The 23,510-nt window shown below is 41.1% G+C and overlaps 1 protein-coding gene across 3 annotated transcripts in view; it reads left to right on the top strand.

The window, feature by feature from the left end:
• The window catches only part of SEPTIN11 (septin 11), a 112,104-nt gene that overhangs the window by 45,367 nt on the left and 43,227 nt on the right, over positions 1 to 23,510 (top strand). For all 3 annotated transcript variants that reach the window (XM_088457138.1, XM_088457139.1, XM_088457137.1), the window contains exons 2-3: positions 12,021 to 12,141; positions 18,963 to 19,158. In XM_088457138.1, coding sequence (XP_088313264.1) covers positions 12,021 to 12,141; positions 18,963 to 19,158 — 317 coding nt within the window. The remainder of the gene's footprint in view (positions 1 to 12,020; positions 12,142 to 18,962; positions 19,159 to 23,510) is intronic.

Genomic DNA, 23,510 nt, shown 5'->3' on the forward strand with positions numbered 1-23,510 from the left:
GTAGAGCAACGTTAGTTTATAGTATTTAGCAGTGTGATTTTCAGTTTTGCCTATCGCTGTCTTAGAGTTAATTTATAAAGGTTAATTCTAAATAGATTAAAATTAGTTTTAAGTCGATCCAACATTGATGTTGTGTTTCAGGGGCTAAATCGCACATTTACTAACACTTAAATCAATGTAAAACAATTGTGTTAGTAAACATGTGATTTAACCCCTGAAACAATATCAATATTGTTCGATTTAGAGCGACCTTTAGTAAAGTTACCCCTTAGAGATTTCAAGCCCATAGTACAAACTTAATGGCACTAGATAAGGTCAGGAAATTAGGTTACATATTTAATGTGTCCTGCTCCTAGTAAATGGTGTGGAAGGTGGCCGTCTGTAAGCTAATTTATAAATCCTCACTGATGGCTTCGCCCAGTGGTTCTCAAAAACTCTTGTGCAATGACACACTGAAGAGTGACATCCACATAAGAGACACAGAATTTTAACGATCTAAAAATAAATGTAAATTAATCTTATTGTACCCAAGCACACACTGCCAGCACCCATTCCCCCCTGTTCTCTTTAACCATTGTAGATTACTTAACATTGTAGATTAGTTACCTTAGTACTCTTTTCCTCTTCATTTCCTCTTATGCTGGCTACACACTTATCGATATATCGTTCATTCGATCGACTAACAATATATCGCAGGTGCATTGGGTGTGTAAACCTGATATGTCTGTAAACTACGTTGTCCCTACTGAGTCTGTGGCTGCCTGCTCCTAGCTCCTCTCCGTGACAGATGTCATGATGCTGAGACGTCTGCACTGCTGCACCTGCCTGCTTCCGGCTCCTCTCTGATGCTGCAGGAAGCAGATGGGACCTTGTTTTGACAAGTCCACACAGTACCAAGTGGGGCAGGATGGAGAGCTGGAAAGCGTACTCTTCTCCCAGCTGATAGGCCAGAGCACGTACTGGAGCAGGAGGGAGAGCAGGAAAGCGCACTCTCGCACTTGCTCTGCTGTGAGGTCTGAGGTCGCCCTGTGGGACTCGGCCATTTTTTTTTTGTCAGCACACTCATTGTGTGTGACATACCAGGGTCCAACTCATGACACACTAAGGTGTCATGACACACACCGTTAGAGAAACCCTGTCTTAAGGGCACATTGAATGACATGTTGCATAGTGTGTACCCAGTTTAAGATTAGGAGCCATTAGCTGGCTTATTGATGGACATTTTAGTTGATCAGTGCTGATAATTGCAGGGTAAGAAGTCTGTTCATATAGTGTTGTCATTTTGTCCAGAAAGCTTTTGAAAGATAAACGGCCAAAGAGCACTCTCTATACCTGGAATGTTAGGACTGCCAACCTAGACCTGATAACTTGTCACAATGATGGGTTTTATAGTTACACAGCAAAATAAAACAGCAGATTGAATTGTAAAGTGTTTCAAGCTTGCGAAGTTAAATGTGGTAGGGCTGTACCATATACTACATCCCCCCAGTCTAAAATTGGCTTTAACAACATGCTTTCTGCATGAAATAGCTGCAGTGTTTATGCCTAAAGGCTCATACACACTAGACGATGTGTGTATGAGCCGATATAGGCAGCGTCGGACCCGGCGGGGGTGCTGACATCGTTAAGTGTATACACACTTGCCGATGTTGGCCATGGCGAACGACTGCAGGGGGGGGGGGGAGCGGGGCCATGCTGCATTCGACTTCGATTAAGAAATCCCCAGATTTGGCTGCATGTACAGCCGACACAGGACATCGTTAGCGACCCGCGGGAGCGTGCTTCGTCGATTGTTCAGGGCATACACACTGGACGATATGAAAGATATATTGTTGAACTATATAATTATCGTTCACTTTTATCATACATTATGTAGTACGGCCCTTAACAGCAGGAAGCCATGATAGGAGGGAGGTGCTTATCTAACTAGACAAGCAGAAAGTGACTGCCAGCCCAGCTAGCTGGGTTTGATTTGCAGATGTACACACATTGTATTGGCTGATAATGATTCATAAACAAAGGTTGGACTAGTGATGATGCAACAACTCATTCTCTGCTTTTATCCAGATCCTATCAGGATACTGTCCTAAAGATGGGGAAGGAGCTGCTGCTGTGTATGATGGTTTGAGGAGGTGATACTTTTACTTATAACTGAGCTGCAGGGAATGTCGGGTTAATACTGAATAATGGTTAATGTCTGAAAATCAGAATTTTGGGGTTTAGTGCTAATGAAAGCATTACATAAGCAGTTATACTGCTGGTTTGAGATGAGAAACTGCAGTAAAACTTTACACAGGCTTAACAGCAGAACAGGTTGCTTTGCAAAGTCATGGTAATATGATCTTCGATTCTGCATTTTGTGTCACCATTCCACAGTGTATTTACAGTTTAGTTGTGTCATAGCACAGACGGTGTAATGGTTAGCGTTACTGCCTCACAGCAATGAGGTCATGGGTTCAATTCCCACCATGGCTCTAACTGTGTGGAGTTTGTATATTCTCCCTGTGCTTGCATGGGTTTCCTCTGGGTACTCCGGGTTCCTCCCACACTCCAAAAATATACTGGTAGGATAATTGGTTCCCCACAAAAATTAACCCGTGTGTGTGCGCAGGTGGTAAGGAATATAGACTGTAAGCTCCTCTGGGGCAGTGACTGATGTGAATGGCCAAACATTCTCTCTGTAAAGCGCTGCGGAATATGTGTGCGCTATATAAATAATAAAGGGTAATAAATAAATAATAGTATTTGTGGTCTATGCATAGTGTAGGGACAACAATGATCTCTTCATTTTGCTGTGTGTTTGGTGTAGGACTGGAGACATGCAGTAAAGTACCGCTGGCAAAACATTTATACTCTTGATTGTTTTAGATATTTTGTTCAGCTGCACTGCTGGTTCTCAATCCTTTTGTTGCCCTAAAACTCACAGGAAATTTCAGTATATGCCTAATATCGGAAGTCTTGAGAAGAGGGTGTCATATCCTGCCACAGGAGAGTTCTGTTAGATAGTGTGCTGGCTGTCCACTATAATATACAGTCAAATCATTCTTGAATATGAAGCTTACCTGATAAACCTGGTCTGCAAATTAATACACATTATTAGCACATATTATGTTATGTTTTCCTGTGTCAAAATCCTTTTTTCCTGGGCATACAATTCTTTCAGGTGTTTTGCCTGCTATCAGATTACTATGGTTAGGTTCACATGAGCTAGTCATCCTCCAGCATGCTGTAATGCAGGAAACACGCCATCTGGCACTAAATGTGAGCTGTCACTAATGGTCAAATGTTTTATTTTATAAACACAGATAAAAGGAAGTGTGTACAAAAACTGTAACCTTTCCTATTTATTGCTGTATCTGGTACAGGTTTATGTTGCGTAGTAATTAAGTAGGATGTAAACAATCTTTTAAAATCTGGTAATTAAGGTACCTGTTTAGTGTGTGTTGTTTTCTTATCTTAATGAATAAATTGATATTGTTGGAGAATATTCCCATTACAATACAGGGTTTCGATTTTGCCCAAATTGCTGGAGATCGTTGCATGCGTTTGTGTACCACAATGTAACTAATTTTGAGACCTCCATAGTTTGTTTTTATTTTATTTTTTGTAGTTTCACAAAAGATATGTAAGGATGATTCAGTCAAGCTTTTGAAAGTGGGGAATAAAACCACCAATCTTCAGCAGAAATACTGATGCATCTAAACTAAGCAAGAAAGGGGCATGCTTTATTGTCCAAGCAGTTTTGCAGCCTCTGCCTTATAAGCATTTTTGCAAAGCTTGGGCTTGTGACCTGCATAAAGGTAGTGCTGACTTGGTACCATTGTACTGATTAGTGAAAGGAGGTGGATGTGAAAGCCCAGACCTATAAATTTACTGACATGATATAGGCCAGCTGAATCTTCTGACAATCAAGCAGATGTTAACTTGACAATCCCACATTTTATTTATTTATTGTTTAAATAGCAAGCTTAGTACCTTTCTAAGCATGTCCTCCTACAAATAATTTTTTTAAATCTCTGTAAGGCATACAAGGATGCATGCTGGTCACACTTCTAGACACTAAAGCTGGCCATACACCAGACCAACTTTCCTCCAACCATCCAAGTAGTTGGTTGGTTGGAATGAAAATCCGGTAATGCATGGAAGCAAATGACAATCAACAATTTGCTCCCAAACCCCAGAAAACACTAAAGTTCGTTCAGGCTACAGGGTTAAATCTGTTTGAATTAGAAACTTGGCTGAACAACAGCTTTCATCCATTTTCTGGCAAGACTATGGATAAAAGAAAAAATATATTTTTTAAGATAAGATAGATAGAATAGATCTATCTTATCACATATAATTCAAGATATTTATTTTTTATTGTGAGTATTTTTATTGTTTTCATATTTATGGATTATTTGTATTCATTTTACAATGTAATTGTTTCAGTAGTATAATTTAAGCAAGAGTTGGCTAAAAGCTTTGACTGAGTCACACCTAGAACGACAGGTGTAGACCATTTGAAAATTTGCAGGTTTAACACACAGAAAAGCAGGTATGAAAGGACATTCAGTCTGAGCACTAATTCTCCTTGATAAAGCTCCGCAATAGGAGCGAAACGCGTCAGTGACATACCTGCTATTATCTGGAGACCGTTTTTAGATTTATTCTCTGCCTGTAAGTTGTCTACTTTTACAATGGAGCTGTGACGCCGTGCCGGAGAAGAGCGCTGTGTGATTATGCAGGGATCTGGTAATTAACCAGTGTATGCTTACAGGGCTGCTGTGGCTAGGAGCTGCAGCCTTTTGTGTCTGGAAGTGCTACATACTACATACTTACCGATTACACTCTGACATATAAATTGGACTCCCACAAAGTGACAGTGTGTACTGCTGTTGCAAGTACCCAGAGATACGATCAATCCATCAAACGCTGCGGACAGTCAGCGGGACTCCGTGATCAGTGAAACTTATGTGGTGAGAGAATGATCTAATTCTCTGCAGACTTTGACTATACAGGAGTTTTTTGGAAACCATAAGCCGGAATTTCATGGCAATGGCAATATAAACCCCTTTTGCCGTGTAAGAATTTCTACATTTATTTTTTAAATACTATGAACATCCAGCTACCATTGCTAATTACAGGCAGTTATTTGCAAGTATATTTGCTATTTTTATACTTTGTGCTATGTGAATGCATAGGTGTCCAGGTGTTATTTTATTGTACATGTGTTTTTTTAAAAAACAATTATATTAAGTTTATTATTAATATTTAAGTGGTGTCTTGAATTTTGTTTTTGTGCCATCTCCAGATTTGTTTATTATATTTTTAATTGGCGCATCACCATTGTTCATGTGATGGCAGATGGAGATGAAGGAAGGAGAGGAGAGATCAGAAGGGGTATTTCAATGCCTCTCCTGCTTACTAAATTGTACCATTTAACTGTGGTTGCCATGATAGTCATATGACAGAATAATAAACCACTGATCTGATGTGCCCGGTGTTGAGCAGTTAATTTTTAATGTTCTGTCTGCTGGTCACTGATTCTGTGTATCTGACATTAGTAGTGGGAAGAAGATCAGTAGAGATTTTGAGGTGGTAGACTGGTAACTTATCAGTGAGACCCCTAGCACCTCTTTACCTGTATTAGCAAGACCCCAGACCCCACCCCACTCTACCTGTATTAGCAAGACCCCAGACCCCACCCCACTCTACCTGGATTAGCGAGACCCTCAAGTCCTCTTTCCCTGTATAACTGAGATCCCTGCTCTCCTCCCCTTTTGCGATTATAATCTATTTTCTTATTACATACTGGGGTAATTAACCCAGATATGTACCCAATAAGAGGTGGGATGTACCACATGTTCTACTCCTAACTCCCCACAAGGGCACCTAACACTTGGTTGCTAACGCCCTGCTGCATGTTTGAGTGTTATGATCGCTAATGCAGCAATGTGTATAAACTATGTCCTTATACTGCATTGTATTGCACCGTAAGTCACTGGTTTCTTCTTCGCTCATTTGTGTATGTACTTTATATGGCACCACAAGAGTTCCACATTTCAAAGGTGGATGATGATGATAATCTATATGTGACAGATGGGTAGTTCCAGGTCTGTGTGTGTAATGGATGTACGCATATGCTAGGGGGAATCCAACACAGCCTAACTGCAGGATTTCTAAGGGCACAAGCAGGTTGTTCCCTACCGGCAGGCATCCGTTTCTATCAGCCTGATAGCCAAAACAAAGCCAGCCCAGCCCTCCGCACCAAGCACCTACAGCCAGACATGCCCATGGGCAGCCATCTTGAGACCAGTGATGCTCGCTCAGATGATGATCCCGCTCACGTTACTGCTGATTGTTTGTTTGTTTTTTGTTTTACAGACTCATTGGGGACAAAAAAATCAAACTAAGGGAAAATGTTTATTGCCATTTTTCTTCTAATAACCTGTCATGGTGATATATATTTAAAATAAAAGAAGCTGTAACATATGAACAGGATAGGTTTTTAGAAATTCAAGTACTGTATATAAATTTACATTTTCTGAAGTTTACTTTGAAACCAGGAGTATAAGTTGAATTAACTTGGCTTAAATGCAATTGGGTTAATGTATCCAACACCTTGCTAGGAAAATGTAGAAAAATGTATTATGTCTGTCCTGGAAATAATTTGTTTTAATAGCTTTAGTTTAGTTTGATTAAACTAAGTAATCAACATTTCTTAGCAATAGGAAACATATTACACAAGTTGATAACCTCTTTTTGTTGCCAAGGTTTTGATAAAATTATGTGTTTCTCTACTACTAGGCTGGCTGAAAATGGAAAAATACATAATTACATCATTTGTGTTTGAGACCTGCGACATGCACTTTGGGATATAACAGATTGTATAGACATGTCAGAGTTAAATCCAATTACCATTTACAGTTGTGATATCTCATATACTTTTGCATTGCTTTTCTCATCTACCTGTGATCATAAAAGTGTATGAGGCTGGATGTGCTGCCTGTCGTCATCTCCATTAGTAGACTATATGGACAAAAGTATTTGGCCACATCTGTTAATTATTGAATTGAGGTGTTTCAATCAGACCCGTTGCCACAGGTGTATAAAATCAAACACCTAGCCATGCAGTATCTATTTGCAAACATTTGTGATACAAAATGGGCTCAGTGACTTCAGGCTTGGTACTGTGATAGGATGCCACCTTTGCAATAAGACGGTTCGTGAAATTTCATACCTGCTGGATATTTCACAGTCCACTGTTAAGGTACCCACACACTAGGCGTTCAGGTCACGATCCGCTTTCGTGTCCGATTTCTCCCCCTGCAGTCGTGGGTATGATTTGGTGTTAAAAACAATCCAAATTGACCCACGATCTATCGTGCATCCTATACTATTCCAGTGCATCGTGATAAGATTTTCAGATCTTGCCTGCAGCAGGCAAGATCTGCAGATGCGATGTACGTGCATCTTTATCGTGAGTAGAGACTCACGATTAGGACATATTTAACACGATCTGTTGTCCCGATGCGTTATAATCGGGCTGATCGTGTAAAATATTGCCTAGTGTGTGGGCACCTTAAGTGATATTATTAGAAAGTGGAAGTGTTTAGGAACAATAGCAACGAAGCAGAAGACCACATAAAATAACAGAGCGGGATTAACGACTGCTAAGGCGCATGGTGCATAAAAGTCACCAACACTCTGCTGATTCCATAGCTGAAGAGTTCCAAACCTCCACTAGTATTAATGTAAGCACAAAACTGTGCGTCGAGAGCTTAATGGAATGTGTCTCCATGGCCGAGCAGCTGCATGCAAGCCTCACATCACCAAGTCCAATGCCAAGTGTCGGATGGAGTGGTGTAAAGCACACCGACACTGGACTGTGGAGCAGTGGAAACGTGTTCTGTGGAGTGACGAATCACGCTTCTCTGTTTGGCAGTCAGATGGGTGAGTCTGAATTTGGCGGATGCCGGGAGAATGTTACCTGCCTGACTGCGTTATGCCAACTGTGAAGTTTGGTGGAGGAGGGATAATTATATGGGACTGTTTTTCAGGGTTTGAGCTTAGGCACCTTATCTCCAGTGAAGGGCAATCTTAATGCTTCACCATACCAAAACATTTTTGGACAATGCTATGCTTCCGACTTTGTGGCAACAGTTTGGGGAAGACCCTTTTCTATTCCAAAATGTCAATGCCTCATTGCACAAAGCAAGGACTATAAAGACATGGTTTGATGAGTTCGGCGTGGAAGATCCTGACTGGCCCGCACAGAGCCCTGACCTCAACCCCATCGACCACCTTTGGGATGAACTGGAACGGAGATTGTGAGCCAGGCCTTCTCATCCACCATCAGTGCCTGCCATCATAATGCTCTACAGAATGAATGGGCATAAATTCCCACAGAAACACTCCAAAATCTTGTGGAAAGCCTTCCAAGAAGAGTAGAAGCTGTTATAGCTGCAAAAGGGGGACCAACTCCATATTAAAGTATATGTATTTGAGTACAATGTCATTACAGTCCCGGTTGGTGTAATGGTCAGGTGTCTGAATACTTTTGTCTATATAGTGTATATTTAAAGCAAGTCACGACCAATAAAGTGTATGCTAACAGGGCACTTGTTGGTGCAGGGATGGGTATGGGATGCTGGTGCCCGGGATCCCAGCGGTCAGTATGCTACATAGTTACAATACCGACACTTGTCAGTCAGTATTCTAATCCCCCTCTCCCTCCCCTTGTGCCTGACCCTAACCTCCTCCCCGCCCAGTGCCTAAACCTAACCTCCCCCTCTCCACACCCTAAACCTAACCCTCCCTTAGTGCCTAACGCTAATTCTCCCCCCAACCCCACTACTTACTTTCGGGATTCAGATGCCGGCATTCTCAGTGCTGGAATCCCTGCTGTCGGGATATTGACTGCATCCCGTTGGTGCATTGTCTTTGTGCTCTTAACTAGTATCTACGATAAATCCAAATGTACCTTACTTACATGCTAATGTTATCCTGCCAATAATCCTGTAGAAAACTGAAACATTAGGGTACACCCATTTTGGGTACCAAAATCCCATGGAGGTTCTAGGAAAATTGGGACCGTTGACTGGTATCTTATATAATTCATGTCTGGTTATGCAATAACACAATAATATAATGCAACAAATGCGCAAAACCTGTAATCATGTAACCATTAAAGGCTAATCATTCTTAAAAGTCCAGAGTCATGATAAATATGCAAATCCTTTCCTCTACAATCTTTAATGATTTGTGGGTAAATCAGTATGGATCCTCCTCATTTATATAAATCATGTAGTGAAGGATAAATCCAGCTTATGTATTCCATAGGGAGTTGTCTATTCTTTAAAAACAGAACTAATTTACTTTCAGCTCACATGATTAACTATATAATAACACTGCCTTGAAGATTTTACTATGCAGCATGCTTTATTGTTCAGCCTAGTGAACGTAACAGCGGTGTCCTATGTGAGGAAAAAGTATTATAGTACTTCTGCAAATTCTGTATGAAAACATGTGACAATAGCCCTGGATTTTTCAGCAAGGTTTGGGCTCAGCTGAATCCTTCAGGTTTTATATTTTGATCTCCAGAGTTGATGCTTTTGCCAATACATTATTTACAATTACAGCTACATTAACCTGAACGTATCTGCTTTCTTTAAGCTATGTACTGTAGACAGAATAACCCTAACTCAGCAATGCGGCTGTGAGATTAAAAGAACAGGTTCATGATGTATAGACTTTCTGATCACCTGAATGGAACAAAGGCTGATACGCATGATTGCACTAAAGTTATGGAGCGATCTTCTGCTGGTTAGCTGGGGGATGTGACATTACCGGGATATGACTGTTTATTTTAAGTGTCTGAGGAAGTAATATAGAATTGTAAGGCTATATACATTTCTAATAACATTTTTAAAAAAGTCTCAAAAATTAATATGGTGGCGGCCGGACCAAAATCAACTGACTGAGTTTATTTGATACCAGTGTTATAAATAGAATATATTGATAAATGCTAGGCTTTATGTAACGTAAGCAGTTCTTTCTATCATATGACTATGTGAGAGGAAGCGAGGAAACATTCAGATTCAATTAAAACTCACAGCTATAGGATACGCAAGCCATTTTATCGTCTCCAGATGTCTGCTAAATGTGAATGTTTATGAACATGTAGGGGGTATGCAATCAAGGGTTTTTGGTCCTCTTGCCATTTAAAGTATGGAGCATGTTTTTTTAAGAGAGTGGAATCTGATGACAAAGGGTTTTAAAGAAAAACTGAGCCAAGGTTAGGGAACAAATCCACAATAGCAGCAGGAATCTTTAATAGATAATAAAGTAACTTGGGACCCATTAGTGAATCTCTCAGATGAGTTCCCCGTGACTTAGTGGCCTATTTATCAAGCCAGTTTTTCATTACTGTATACATTTAACTGCATTTTCTGCATACTTTTCTGTATCCTGACCTAATGTAGTACATTTCACAGAAATCTCATACAAAAGGCTAACTGCTGCGGCAGACCGCATGTCCCATTAATGTCAATGGGGACTGCAGTCTGACCTCCTATGTGCCAAACTTTGAAAAGTGTGGCTTTTCATAGTTTGGTACCTTTTGGTTAATGCCATCCTCAGATGGTGTAAACAGCTTTATGTCTATGGAGTCATTCTCGTAGGAAAGGGATCTTACGATCCTTCTCCCGTATCCTCTATCCAGCTCCTGAATCTGACACTGTGCACATAGCACATATACCTTGTCCGTTTTGGAGTAGTCTTCACAAATGTAAACGACTCCTTAGATACATTCCCACAGATTAACCCTGCTGCAATGTACAATGATAAAAAGTATCACTTCTGAGATTTTTAGTACATAAGCCCCTTAATTTTCTATGAATTATTTATTGTTGAGTTGTGCAGAATTTGTTTGTTTTTGTTATGTGTCTGTCATGGAAGCTGTTATGTAAATACATGTTAAAATAAAAAAAATACTGTGAATCACATGAACAGAATGTATATAGGGAAATAAACCATTTAATTTTGGACAACAAAATGTATCATTTGTATAACAGGAGAAACTTAAAAAAAAAAAGTTGCTTTTACAGTGTCCAGATATTATGCTAAAACCTATTATTCAGATAGGGTCCCACACCCTGGCCTAAAGCATTCTCTTTTTACATAAGAACATGTTACAGATGTCTAGTAGTATGAGGCTATCACATGTTTCATCATAAGGAAGTCATAAAGTAGGGTTTTTCTATTTTATATAATGAAACAAAGTTTTACCCTATGGAAATGCCCTCCGTCCGTATTTTTTATTTTATATGTTGGTTTAGCCCACAGAGTTTGGATAATTCAGAATGGAAGGCTGCAGACAGGAATTATGTCTTGGTGGCTCAAGAAACCTAAATACTGTTTGCTGTTAAACAGAAAAGCATACTGGACTATGATCTTATGGACCTCAGTTTGCATGAATTGTGCAGTATGGGCCTGAATTAGAGATTCACGCAATGCCCATCGCTGCTGCAATCCCGTCTTGTGATATTATGCTAATGACTCAGCCACAGTCTTATGCAAAGAGACATCCACTATCGGAGTTTCACATCTGCCGTTTATGTACAAAAGCGAAAACATTGGAAACATCGGTAGCACATCGAACCTCTAAGCAAGCCTATGCTGTCTCAGAATGAGCGTCTCACCTAAGACATCGGGCGCCTCCAGCTATGTAAGAAATCGCAGAGGCATTCCAACACATCTGCATTTTTCTAGCCACCAAGCCCCCCCTCCCCCCTTTATTTCCCCCAAACTCTGACTACCTGTCACTCTCTTTGCCGCCATTAACCAATTGCTGCGCGGCTTTGGCACATGCGCAGTAGCAGAATATCCCTGAACTGCATCCATTGTTTATCTTTGAATCTGTCCTATATGCTTTGATTTAAAAAGTATTAATGATATATTAATCAGCTGCTACAGCACGTATTCATAGTTTTGCTAATGTGACATTTTTGTTTTTCCCCTCCTTTTTTGCATTCCAGTCGCCTAACGATGAACTCCGGAATCTAGCCCTCTCTGGTCATGTTGGCTTTGACAGTCTTCCTGACCAGCTGGTGAACAAATCCACTTCCCAGGGATTCTGCTTTAATATACTATGTGTTGGTAAGTTAATTCTATTTGTAGTATATAATTATGGATAGCTTGTTTTATACACCATTGCATTTGCATATTTAAAAAAGAAATACTTAACTTTGTACACCATTGTAACTATATTTTTGTAGTTTATTGCTTGTGACAGGGGTCCCATTATTAAAATGAAGTAAAAAACCTTTGCAGTTTTAGCTCTCGGAAGCAGTAACTTGCAGTGATGAGGTCCCTGTTGCTATGGATAACAGTGTTTGTTATTGAAGCCTTGCTGACAGGTTGGGGAATGGGTGAAAGGGTAGATACATCCTGACTCGGGTGGGTGTTTTAGTGGAAATTTCGAAAACCGTGTTTTCCGAGCACTTTATTGCTGATTCATCTCAAGAGACTTACAGATTATAATGTACAGCCAAATGGTTCACAGATGTAAAGATGATTAATGTAGCAATTTCTATCCCCACAAAGGTGTATTTGCCCCTTCATTACTTGTCCTATTTACAGTGCAGGTGGGCTAAATTTCATTAAAACCGCTTTCTGTTCTAAACTTGCCTTTAATCTAGGCCTGCTCTTCCACTAGGTGAACCTAGACTGTTGCCATTGGTGGGGGTGCCTAAAAAGCAAATTGAGCCACATAATGTTCCTTGGCATCCTTGCGCAAAGCGTCAGCGCTGACATGGAGGAGAAGTTGATAGCAGCTTTTTACATGTTGAACTGTTTGTTGCTGCTCCTCCATGTCATTACTAACATGGAAATGTGACCCTTATATATGTACTCTATGGAGTAACTTTGTGCACCTACAGTATCAGACCAAGAATTTGCATTAAACATCCATTCACCACTTTATACTGGCTGTGGATTGCAGGTGTGAGTTGGAGGCCTAACCAGAAGCTGCCTTGGCCATGATTGTGGCTCCTCAGTGGTTCTCCCACTCACACTTTCCTCTGCAGAGTTCTACAGCACCAGTTTTAGGCAATGTCAAGAAACGTCAGCCATGGAGCCCCAGAAAAACCGCTGGCACTGAGGTCCTCCATGGTGTGGCAGGAGCTAATTAGCTGCTAGGAGTATCTAGCTAATCAAACACCTTCCTGTCAGGCAACGATTAAGTCACACCTTTCTCCAAAATTTAGTTCCTAATTTGTCATTTAGGTTCCATTTTAAGTCATATATTTCTGTGCGAGAAATTTTGGAGTGCCCTCCAAATCCAACAACATCCATAGTTAATACTATACATAAAAATACATAAAAAAACACTGGGTGATTCAGAGATGTTTTTGCTACTGCACATGTGTCTAAGGCGCAAGTGTCCCAATTGTGTCCGTACAGAGTCACAATTGTATTTCCTGGTGCACGCAGCGAGAAGTGTTGTGAAAATGTAGCATTGACAAGAAGATGTTTTAGCGCACGCTTGGAGATGGTCCGTCTTTTGGTCGTGTTGTGGGAGTGTCCGTGAAAGTGGTTGTGTACACAGAGGCTAGACCGCTCACATAGGAGGCCATAGTCACTTGGAGAAGCACCTGCCATAGGGCTGGTGCAAGTGTCAATGATGCAACCGATGGTGGCGCTTAGAGACTCGCCAATGGATATTTCAGCGTCTACAGACCTGGACAGTGGGCATCTCAGTTCTTGCCCATTCATATTCACGGATATAAACCAAGAAAGGGATTTGTAGCTGCATTTTCATAATGTTTCAGACGTGCGACTGGCAAAAGATGCAGATACGGACCCGGCTGTGTCCGACTCAGTCCCACATTGCCACCACAGGAAAAAAGACACATTAGCACCCACAGAAAAATAAAAACACACACACTTTGGTCCACACAAAAAAAAAAACACGCACATTGCCCCACAGGAAAATAATAAAATGCTCATTCATGCCCCATAGAATAATGTCCCAATATGAAGCGGCAGCCTAAGTGAATCAGTCGGTGTGCAGACTCTGCATTGCAGTGTACTGTGCGTGACCTCCATGACGTCACGGCCTGGGCTGCGTCTGACCCGCCCGAAAGATGAGCTCAGTGCTGCCCAAGCCAGCAGTTTATTTATTAATCAGTGGTGACAGTGACCGGTGGTTGCCACCAAGTGACCTGTCCCAGCGGCACATGCCGCATCGCCCCCCCCCCCCTCCCCTCTTTGGGGTGGTGCCCACCAATGCCTGCTTTGCTTGAATGGCCCTGAAATTATTTATAATTTGGGTACTAATATTAAAATTATTTTTGAGCCATGGAAATGTTTTTAGCAGTATAGTGATGTGTTAGTATCAGGTAAAATATTTTTATCTGTAAGAATAACCCCATATATTAACCTTCAGTAAACTATGTGGGGTTTTGCATACCCCAGCAAGATTTAAACTCCTATAATGTTTTAAAATATACTGTGCTTAAGTTGCCGTCTCGTGTAGCTGGAGTTGCGATGTTGGCAGTTTGGATAGTAATGGCGGTATAGTGCAGAAAATGCAAGTGCTTAAAGTGCGTGTGGGCATCTCATACCCCACCTGGTCCAGCACCTGCCTTGATGTCAGCCAAGAGCGATTTTATTAAGGGTGGGATGCACTAAACGAAAAATGCGGTAAAAACCCTGTTTCCAGGGTATTACCGCATTTTTCGTATGCACTAATGTGCTACCGCTGGGTCTCCGACGTGGAGGGTAACGCCTATGGGCTTCTACCGCATCACGCTCTTATCGGAAGAGCTGTCCTTTGCTGTACTGATCGCATATATGGTGACTGGCGGTAAGTGTACCACTATGTTAGTGCATCCCGCACTAAGACTGAGTTGACCAAGTTTATATCTAATTGTTCATAAGTTAAATTTTTACTAACGATTGTGATTCAAATGTTTTCCAAAGATCTTTTTCAAAAGAATTGTAACTAGAAGACTTATAATAGTTTTATTTTTGTTTTCTTGTTTTAAAAGACTAAAGTGTTTATTTCCAAGAATCAATGTTATGATGACAGTCGAAATTACTGTCGTACTATGGTGAAGTAGAGCATGGGGTATGAGTTACCACAAATGGTTCGCCATGTTGAGTTTTTCCATCTGGTTCAGGGAACGTTAAACATCATTGCCCTTGCAGTGCCAGTCTGCAATCCCATCTTCCTTGCAGTCTGTGACCACATCAAGGAAAAAAACAAACAAAAAAAACAGTAACACATACATATGTAGCAGGGCATCATTGTTAATATATCATCTCTTTAGTAGTAGAACAATTACAGTTCCTCTTCAGTTTGTCTTTAATAGCAACATGCCTTTGGGCTGTAATGTGTTCAGAGCAGCATTAATTGTAAGCTTGCGAGCAGGGCCTTCCTACCTATATATCTGTCTGTTATTACCCAGTTTTGTTCTATTAATGTTTACAATTGTAAAACGCAGCGGAATATGCTGCGCTATATAAGAAACTGTTAATAAATACAATTAAACAGACTGCTTGTTTGATATCTGATGCACTAGCCCAGGGGTATTCAGCCCTCCAGCTGCTGTTGAACTCCACATCCCAGCATGCCCTGCTACAGTTTTAGCATGCCCTAATAACAAAACTGTAGCAGTGCATTCTGGGATGTGTAGTTCCGGAGCAGATGGAGGGCTGCATGTTGAAAATCCCTGTGGTGACTAGCTTCCTGACAGGAGAAAAGCAGCAAGGATGGGGGCATTGCTCCAGTCTTCAGAGGGCATTTCTTTGTTGACCTGGGGATGTGTCCAAGTGCGCTTATAATGAATGAAATTGAGACACTGCTGTATTTGATCTTAAAAAGTCAGACTTTTGGCTTATTAAAGAAATTGGCTTACCTTGTAAATTGAAAAGTTAATTTTTTTTTATAATAATTGATCATGACATTTTAGCTATCCGCTTACACAGTTACTTTTATGCCATTTTATTTGTACAGTGTTTTATTCCGTGGACATGTAACCATATGTTTCAGCATAGCCACTTTCAGAAAAATAACTTTGTTGGAATGATAAAAATTTGTTTTGGTTACATATGTTTGTACTGCAATTTGTAAGTTGAAAATATGTTTATAATAGACTAAACTGCATCTGGCTGACAGGCTCTTCCAGTTTCCATCTGGTGGTGCTGGAACTGTCACATGATCTTTCTACTAACGTAAGAGATGTGGGATGAGACATGATTCACACTGCGTTGTAGAGATTTATGTGGTAGTGGCTATGTGTTCGTAATAGCATCTGAAGCCAGTTCATGGATACCTTTTTAATATGTACGTTATTAACACGCATGTGTAATTGAGAGAAAGCCGTTGTGGTGTGTACACTTATTTAACCTGGACTCAAAACAAAAAAAGTATTACACACACATAAAATAGTAGGTCTGCAAGAAATGTTATTAAATATATATCATTAAGGCAGAAGTTTTAGCCGCTTATGTGTTCTAAATAGAGTTGTAACAGAAACAAACAAAAGTGTAAGTAATACATTAGTAATATTTTCATTTAAACTATGCATTACTTATCAGTGTTAACATTAGTAACTAAAATGCAGAGCAAGTAGTAAAGAAGTTTTTACTTTGCTGTAATTTTTTTTTAATACCTCTCCCAGTAATTAAGGGGCTTCATTACAAATAGGGTTGCTAATTGCATGTTTTTTTGTTTGTTTTGTCTTTTTCTTTAGCCAGTTGGAAGATGACCACATACGGGCTAACAGTACCTCACTGCCACTTATGCATTAGTCATCGGTAGCATATGTGCATTGCCCCAGTACACCCGAGTGTGTAAATGCTAGAGATGAGCGGCGGGAACAATCACAATCCCGGGAACTTGGCGGGAAAAGCCGAACTAATCCGAACCCGCTCATGTCTAGAATGCATCATAGACCGTGTGATAATGCTATTACTGAATGTACAGATGTTTGTTCTAGTAGTAGAACAACATAGCAGTGTGTATTCTGTTTGAGACCTGTATTTTACAAACAGGTGGTTACACTTCAGTTAGTTGTAGCCTTAGGCTACTTCATTGTTATGGTGCCTATACAACTAAGGAGCATATTCTTTTAAACCCGTGATCCCAAAATTTATATTGAGTGCAGATCTTTATGTGACTGGTAAAACTCACCCAAATAATGCAGTAAAAAACAATGTGCCAGCATCCAGACCTAGCGATGGTAATGACCGTGCGGAATATGCTTATTTTTCATGCAGTCTTTGTCTGATTTTCACGTGTCCTTATGCAATAAAATGGAAGTTAAAAATGTAGTCAATAGACCATTCTGGAATCCATTGATGCGCTCTAAACATGTCACTGTACTCAGGAGTTCAGGTGCGGTAATGTGGGTAGTGAGGATATTGTTTAGTACAGAGTTCTTTTCTAAATGATTTTTGAGTTATCCATATTTCAGATGGATGGTATACCGTAGCTTTATTTTAGCAGTTGTGTACCTGTGCATGTTAATTCCTGTCTGTAATATCTGACTTCTTTCATTTAAGTACGATTGCTTGTTATTGTATTAGTAGGTGCATTGTAGCATGTATATCATATTTATTGATAGGCAGGTTTATGATGTTTAAAATCCCAGATGGCTGTGTGGTTGTGAATGATTCATTTACAAGTTTACGCTGTGTGGCCATGAATGGTAACGTTCTCTTTTAAGTATACCTATGGGACACTTTTACTGCTTGTTCATTTGTTAGATGTGTTCAAATGCAAGAAGTGGTAACTAGGGAAAGGTTTATTTTAATGTGAGCCTTCCTGCTATTATGGCATGGAGATCTTTGATTATTATGATTACAGTCTTAGCAGTCCTCATAGAATAACATTGCTAATCTTCCGCATATGTGTGATGTACCAGCACCTGCTCATTCCGAGGACATTGTCTTAATATTTCTAGCAATGGACATATTGAATTCACGGGCAAGTTAAACAGATCTAGGAGCCAAGTTGCACTTTTATTGAGCCATGGAGGATACGTGTGTTAAGATCTCTTGATATGACATTCTAAAGTGGCTTTAAAAATACTTACCTGAATACTAGGCCCAATTTCTCTGCCTTGGGGTGCAGGGCTCTAAAGAAATTATTATGCTTTGAAAACTGAACCTGACTTACCTGCAGCAAAGAGTATTGATGGGCCTATCTTGACACTGGGAGTTTGAATGTAATTATGTTTGTGTGCTAAAACGGCAGAATGTCACAAGGAGACCAGACGCTCCACTCTGGATAGTGCTTTCTGGTGAAAAGGAAGAAAATCGTAGCTAAATACAGACGTGTCCTTATACACCTAGCGTCTATACGCCATATGGCGCGAGATGTCAGGCGTGACTGAGACTCTGAGAGGGGTAGTGTACAGTACTTTTCCTTACATTTTGCATTGTACGCATCGCAGATGCAGCAAAAAGACACTCTGTGTACGACAGTCGCTAGGCCGTGACATTAACAGAACAGGAATTGGTTTTACACACATACATAAGTCGCAGATACAGCACAATGAAACTAGTCATGAGAAAATGCTGCGGCCACTTGCAGCAGAGCCGTTTTTACTCTGACTTGGCCACACACTGACGTATATCAAATTGATCAGTGCAATCTAGCAATGTAATGGGGGAGGGGGAATTATAAGGCAATTTACATATTTTCAAGACTGCGCCACAAAGGGAACTTTTGTTGAACTATCTTGGATGGTTCAACATTCACTTTTCCAATCTAGCAATGTCGCTTTGTCACTCCCAGATTTATTTATGCAAATAAGGTGCCGTTTTTGAGCGAAAGACACTTGGGACCTGGTGCGCCATGAGGGGCTATTTGGCACAACTGAAGCCACAGTGTATAAAGGCACAGCTATATGCTTCTATTCCCATTATATAGGTTTAGTGTTTACATTTGTTTGTCTGTTTATATTCAGGTGAAACTGGCATTGGCAAGTCAACTTTAATGGACACTATATTCAACACAAAGTTTGAAAGTGAACCAGTTTCTCACAGTGAGCCTGGTGTGCGGTTAAAAGCAAGAAGCTACGAACTTCAGGAGAGTAATGTGCGTCTGAAGCTAACCATAGTTGATACCGTAGGATTTGGGGACCAAATAAATAAAGATGATAGGTAAGTATACTGTGAGTGAGAAGGTGCACATTACTGTTTTATAACATGCATGTGTTTAGAACAGACGTGGTTTGTCCCATGAGGTTCTGCATGCACATCAACAGTCCTGATATAGGAGTGACTAGCCCATGTTTTGACGCACAATGGTCTGTATTGCTTGTGGGTGGTATGTATTCTCCAGGGATTTTGAGGGCACATCCTAAACAGAAATGTATACTTCTGTGAATAACCTCTCTTTAATACATAAGTGATGCTGCTATAGGTGTAAACACCTGTATATAATATCTGTATAAATGGTGACTTCTGATGTCTTTGCATTAATGTTCATTCATCATGTAAATGATCACGGAATTCCTATGTAATATATTTTACTCTAGGTGTAGATTTTCCCACATGTAAAGAAGGAACTGGGAGCGCTGTCAGATACATTTTTTTATTTAAATATGATGGTAATATGCAATGATAAATAAAAGGTTAATCCCTACTAAAAATAGAATAAAAATGCACAAAAAAGAAACAACAATGGTTAAAAACAATGTATGAACAAGTGAGAAGCTGTGACATAAAGACTGCTAGTTGATGTTCGATAAAAGGAATATTCAATGTTATCTGATGATTAGTATAAATTGTAGCAATAGCAGGAGTACTTGAAACATGTTGCTACAATATAATTATAGCAACAATCCTGTGCTCAGTTTGGAAAAACATCCATGCGCCTTGTATGAATAAAAGTTAACTTAATGATGAAAAGCAGCCTGACACAGCTCAGCGTCCATGTAATGACTGAAAAGTGGAGCCCTGAATAATAATCAGGTAATCAAATTAAATTTCTAGTTCCTCACACGTAAGAAGCACATACGTGTAAATTCAGCGTGGAGAAAGTGATAGTCTGCAGATTGAATCATGCAGTGTGACAGTCTCACTGGACCTATGTGGTCCTATCAGAGCTCTTACCGGGTTTTACCTAATTAGTAAAATCTCAAACAGGTTTTAATTCACCATAGATTTCTTATATTTCAATAGGAGTATGACTTTTATTAATCAAATAAAGAAAAACGAATTTCTGCGTGATGTTATACCGTTCACAGAGCACAATTCTTGGTGATGGATTCATTGTTTTCTATTTCTTCTTTATCAATATTGTAAAAAATTTTATGAGCACAATGACTGTACATGGATAGCAAGAATGCAATTCTATTGATTAGCTAGTTGAGGTCAGAGGTGCCTCAAAGTTAAGAAAAGTGACAAATATGAAAAAATGAGCCGTACAATATTGCATAAAAATAGTTGTAATGCTGTTTTTAGTCCAAGCTATATACATTTATCAGCCATTTGCCTAATATTGTGTAGGTCGTCCTCGTGCCACCAAATCACCTCTGACCTTTTCATGCCTGGACTCCACTATATCTCTGAAGGTGTCCTGCGGTATCTGCACCAAGACGTTAGAATAAAAATTAAATATGGGTAATGCTGGCTGATTGCCAGTGACCTCATCATCTTCCAGTTTGGTCTAAAGCTGGTTACACAAGTCGGAATGGGATTGAAATGCCGGCGGCTGTTCAAATCCTGACAGCGGCTGCCCGACAGGATGGAGATCCCGACAGAGGCAGGTAAGTACTCTAACCTCCCTTGTCCCCCAACCCTAGCCCTCCCTTAGTGGTGCCTAATCCTAACCTCCCCTTTCACCCCCCCAGTGCCTCCCCCCGGGGGTGCCTAACCCTACCCCTCCCCCTAGGGGTGCCTAATACTAACCCCCCCCAAACCTAACACTAACCCAGCTAACAGCCCTAAACCTAACCTCCCCCCCCCAATTCCCCCCGCGGCTAAGAGGACGCGCTGCCTGTACTTGCCTCGTTCGGCCACGCGTCGTCCTGGACTCCGGCGTTGGGATTATGATAGGCCTCTGGATTTCGACGCCTATCATGAATCCTTTGCCGGCATTCAGCAGTCGGTATTGTGAGGCCGCCGGTCACATAACTACATCCCACACACGTCGATGTGACGATCCAACCTCCCAATATGCCAGCACCCGCCGCATAGGATCGTCAGCCGCATCGCCTTATTTGACTGCATGTACAAAAGATCAGACGATGCAGCTGACGACCCCATGGGAGTGCGCAATGCACAATATAGTGCATACACACTGGATGATTTTAACGATTTGTTGTTCCAATGTACCGGAATCTGCAAAATCGTTAACAAAATCGTCTAGTGTGTAGGGGCCTTTACACACACTGTAGGTGGTCAGATTCAATCACATTCAACCACTATGGCACATATTACTTCCTGCCCTTGTTCCTACTGAAGTAATCTGCAAACTGGTAATCGGTACATAGCTTGCACTCAACAAGAGCACATACCAGGGTATACAATCGGGAAACCGGCTGCCTTAATACCCACAGCCGGCTTCCCGACTGTCATATCCCGGCGAGGGTGAAATGCCGGGCGTTTAGATGTAGGAGACCGGCGCCTGGCATCCCGATCGAAGGGATGCTGGGCGCCGTGAGCGGACAGCCGCAGGGGGGGTTAGGTTTAGGGCACCCGGGGGGGACTTAGGGTTAGGCATCCCCCCTAGGGTTAGGCTAGGGGGAGGGAGGGCTAGGGTTAGGACTTAGGTTTAGGCAGTGGGGAAGGGGGGGGATTAGGGTTAGGCACTTGGGGGGGAGGTTAGGGTTAGGCACCCCTAAGGAGGATTGGGGTTAAGGGGTTAGGTTAGTTTATACTTACCTTAGCGACGATCGGGATTTCCAGCACTGTCGGGCTTCCGCTGCCGGGAACTTTTGTCGGCCAGGCGCTGACGGGAATCGATTCTGATTCCCATACAAGGGCTCATGCAGATTTTTACACACATTTACATTTAGGGGGTCATTCAGACCCAGTCGTTAGCGCCGATGCGCTCGGACCGGGTCCATGGCCCCCCACAGAGCATGCGTGAGACCCGCTATGACCGACAGCGCCGGTCGTAGCGGGTCTGGATCCAAAGGGGGTGAGCTGTCGATGTTGATTGACAGCTCGCCCCGTTTGGAAGGCGGGCCGGGGGGTGGCAGACAGAGCCGAAAGCTCTCCGGGGCTTACGACAATGGAGACCCTACCCTAGGGTCTCGTCGTAAGCTCCGATGGTCCTGACCATCTCGACCATCACCTTATGCGGTCGTAAGGCTGTGGGTGTTAACCCACAGCCTTACCACCGCAAAGGAGGTCCTCCCCTCATTCAGACCGACTGCATGCTCTGTGCGACCGGCTCTGAATGAGGTCCTTAGTTCCATGCATTCAATGTCGTTGTGCAATTGCCTCAGACTCTGTATTGACCCAACTTTGAAAACACATGACTGAAGTGAAGATCTTAAACAATTTGATTTACTGGTTTAGCATAACTCAAAGCTTTATTGCAAGGACCTCCACAATGAGACAGTGTATGGGCCTCACCTCTTTCAGCCAACAGAAATCTGGAATGTCCCTCAAAATCTGGAGATAATATTCAGACTAGTGGCCTTTTAACATACAGTATATATGTTTATCGTTGTCTCAATATTTCTGTCATGCTGACCCTAAAGCTGGCCACACATCCAAAGATTATCTGTCCAACCATCCAACTAGTTCATTGGTTGGAATGAAAATCTGGTAAGGTATGAAAGCAAATGACAATCAGCAATTTGCTCCCAAACGCCGGAAAAGAACAAAAACTGTAGTTTGAACAAATTGTTTAGATCAAACATTTAACAAACTTGTCTGACGTCCATTTTCATCTGTTTTCTGGCATTTAGGAGCAAATTGCTGATCATCAGTTACTTCCATACGTTACCAGATTTTCATTCCAACCAATCAACTAGTTGGTTGGTTGGTTGGACAGATAATCTTTAGATGTGTGGCCATCTTAATTCCAATTTCCAGCTAACACAACTAATCAAAGACCACAGAAATATTACTCTCTATTAGTGCATTAAACAAGTTCTGGCCTTCGCTGACCCCTTATCTCCCTGCTGTTTCCATGTATGGGCAAAATAATCACAGTAAGCTGCATCAATCAAAGGCTGAGCTTTCACTGTCCTCTCCCATGGGTCTCTGTCTGTTGAAATAAAGAGACCATAAGGAAGTCTGGACAGGAAAAGGCAAATATTTCATAGCTTTCCAATGTGACCTATTACTTTTTTTTTGTTAAATTTAGCTCTGTGGTTTTGCTGAATTATTATTTTTTTTAACCTATTGGTGCACATTCATGTGGAAAATATTTTCTGTAAAGCTGATTGAGTTTGTTTGATTGCTTGTTATCACACAGGTTTCTCGTATTTAAGTTCATTAAGATGAAATTCTTCCTATGAAGAAGAGATTCCCATACTCCGCCATTACAGTCC

The sequence above is a fragment of the Taudactylus pleione genome, unplaced genomic scaffold, assembly GCF_031769625.1.
Source record: "Taudactylus pleione unplaced genomic scaffold, aTauple2 ptg000739l, whole genome shotgun sequence".
Lineage (NCBI taxonomy): Eukaryota > Metazoa > Chordata > Amphibia > Anura > Myobatrachidae > Taudactylus > Taudactylus pleione.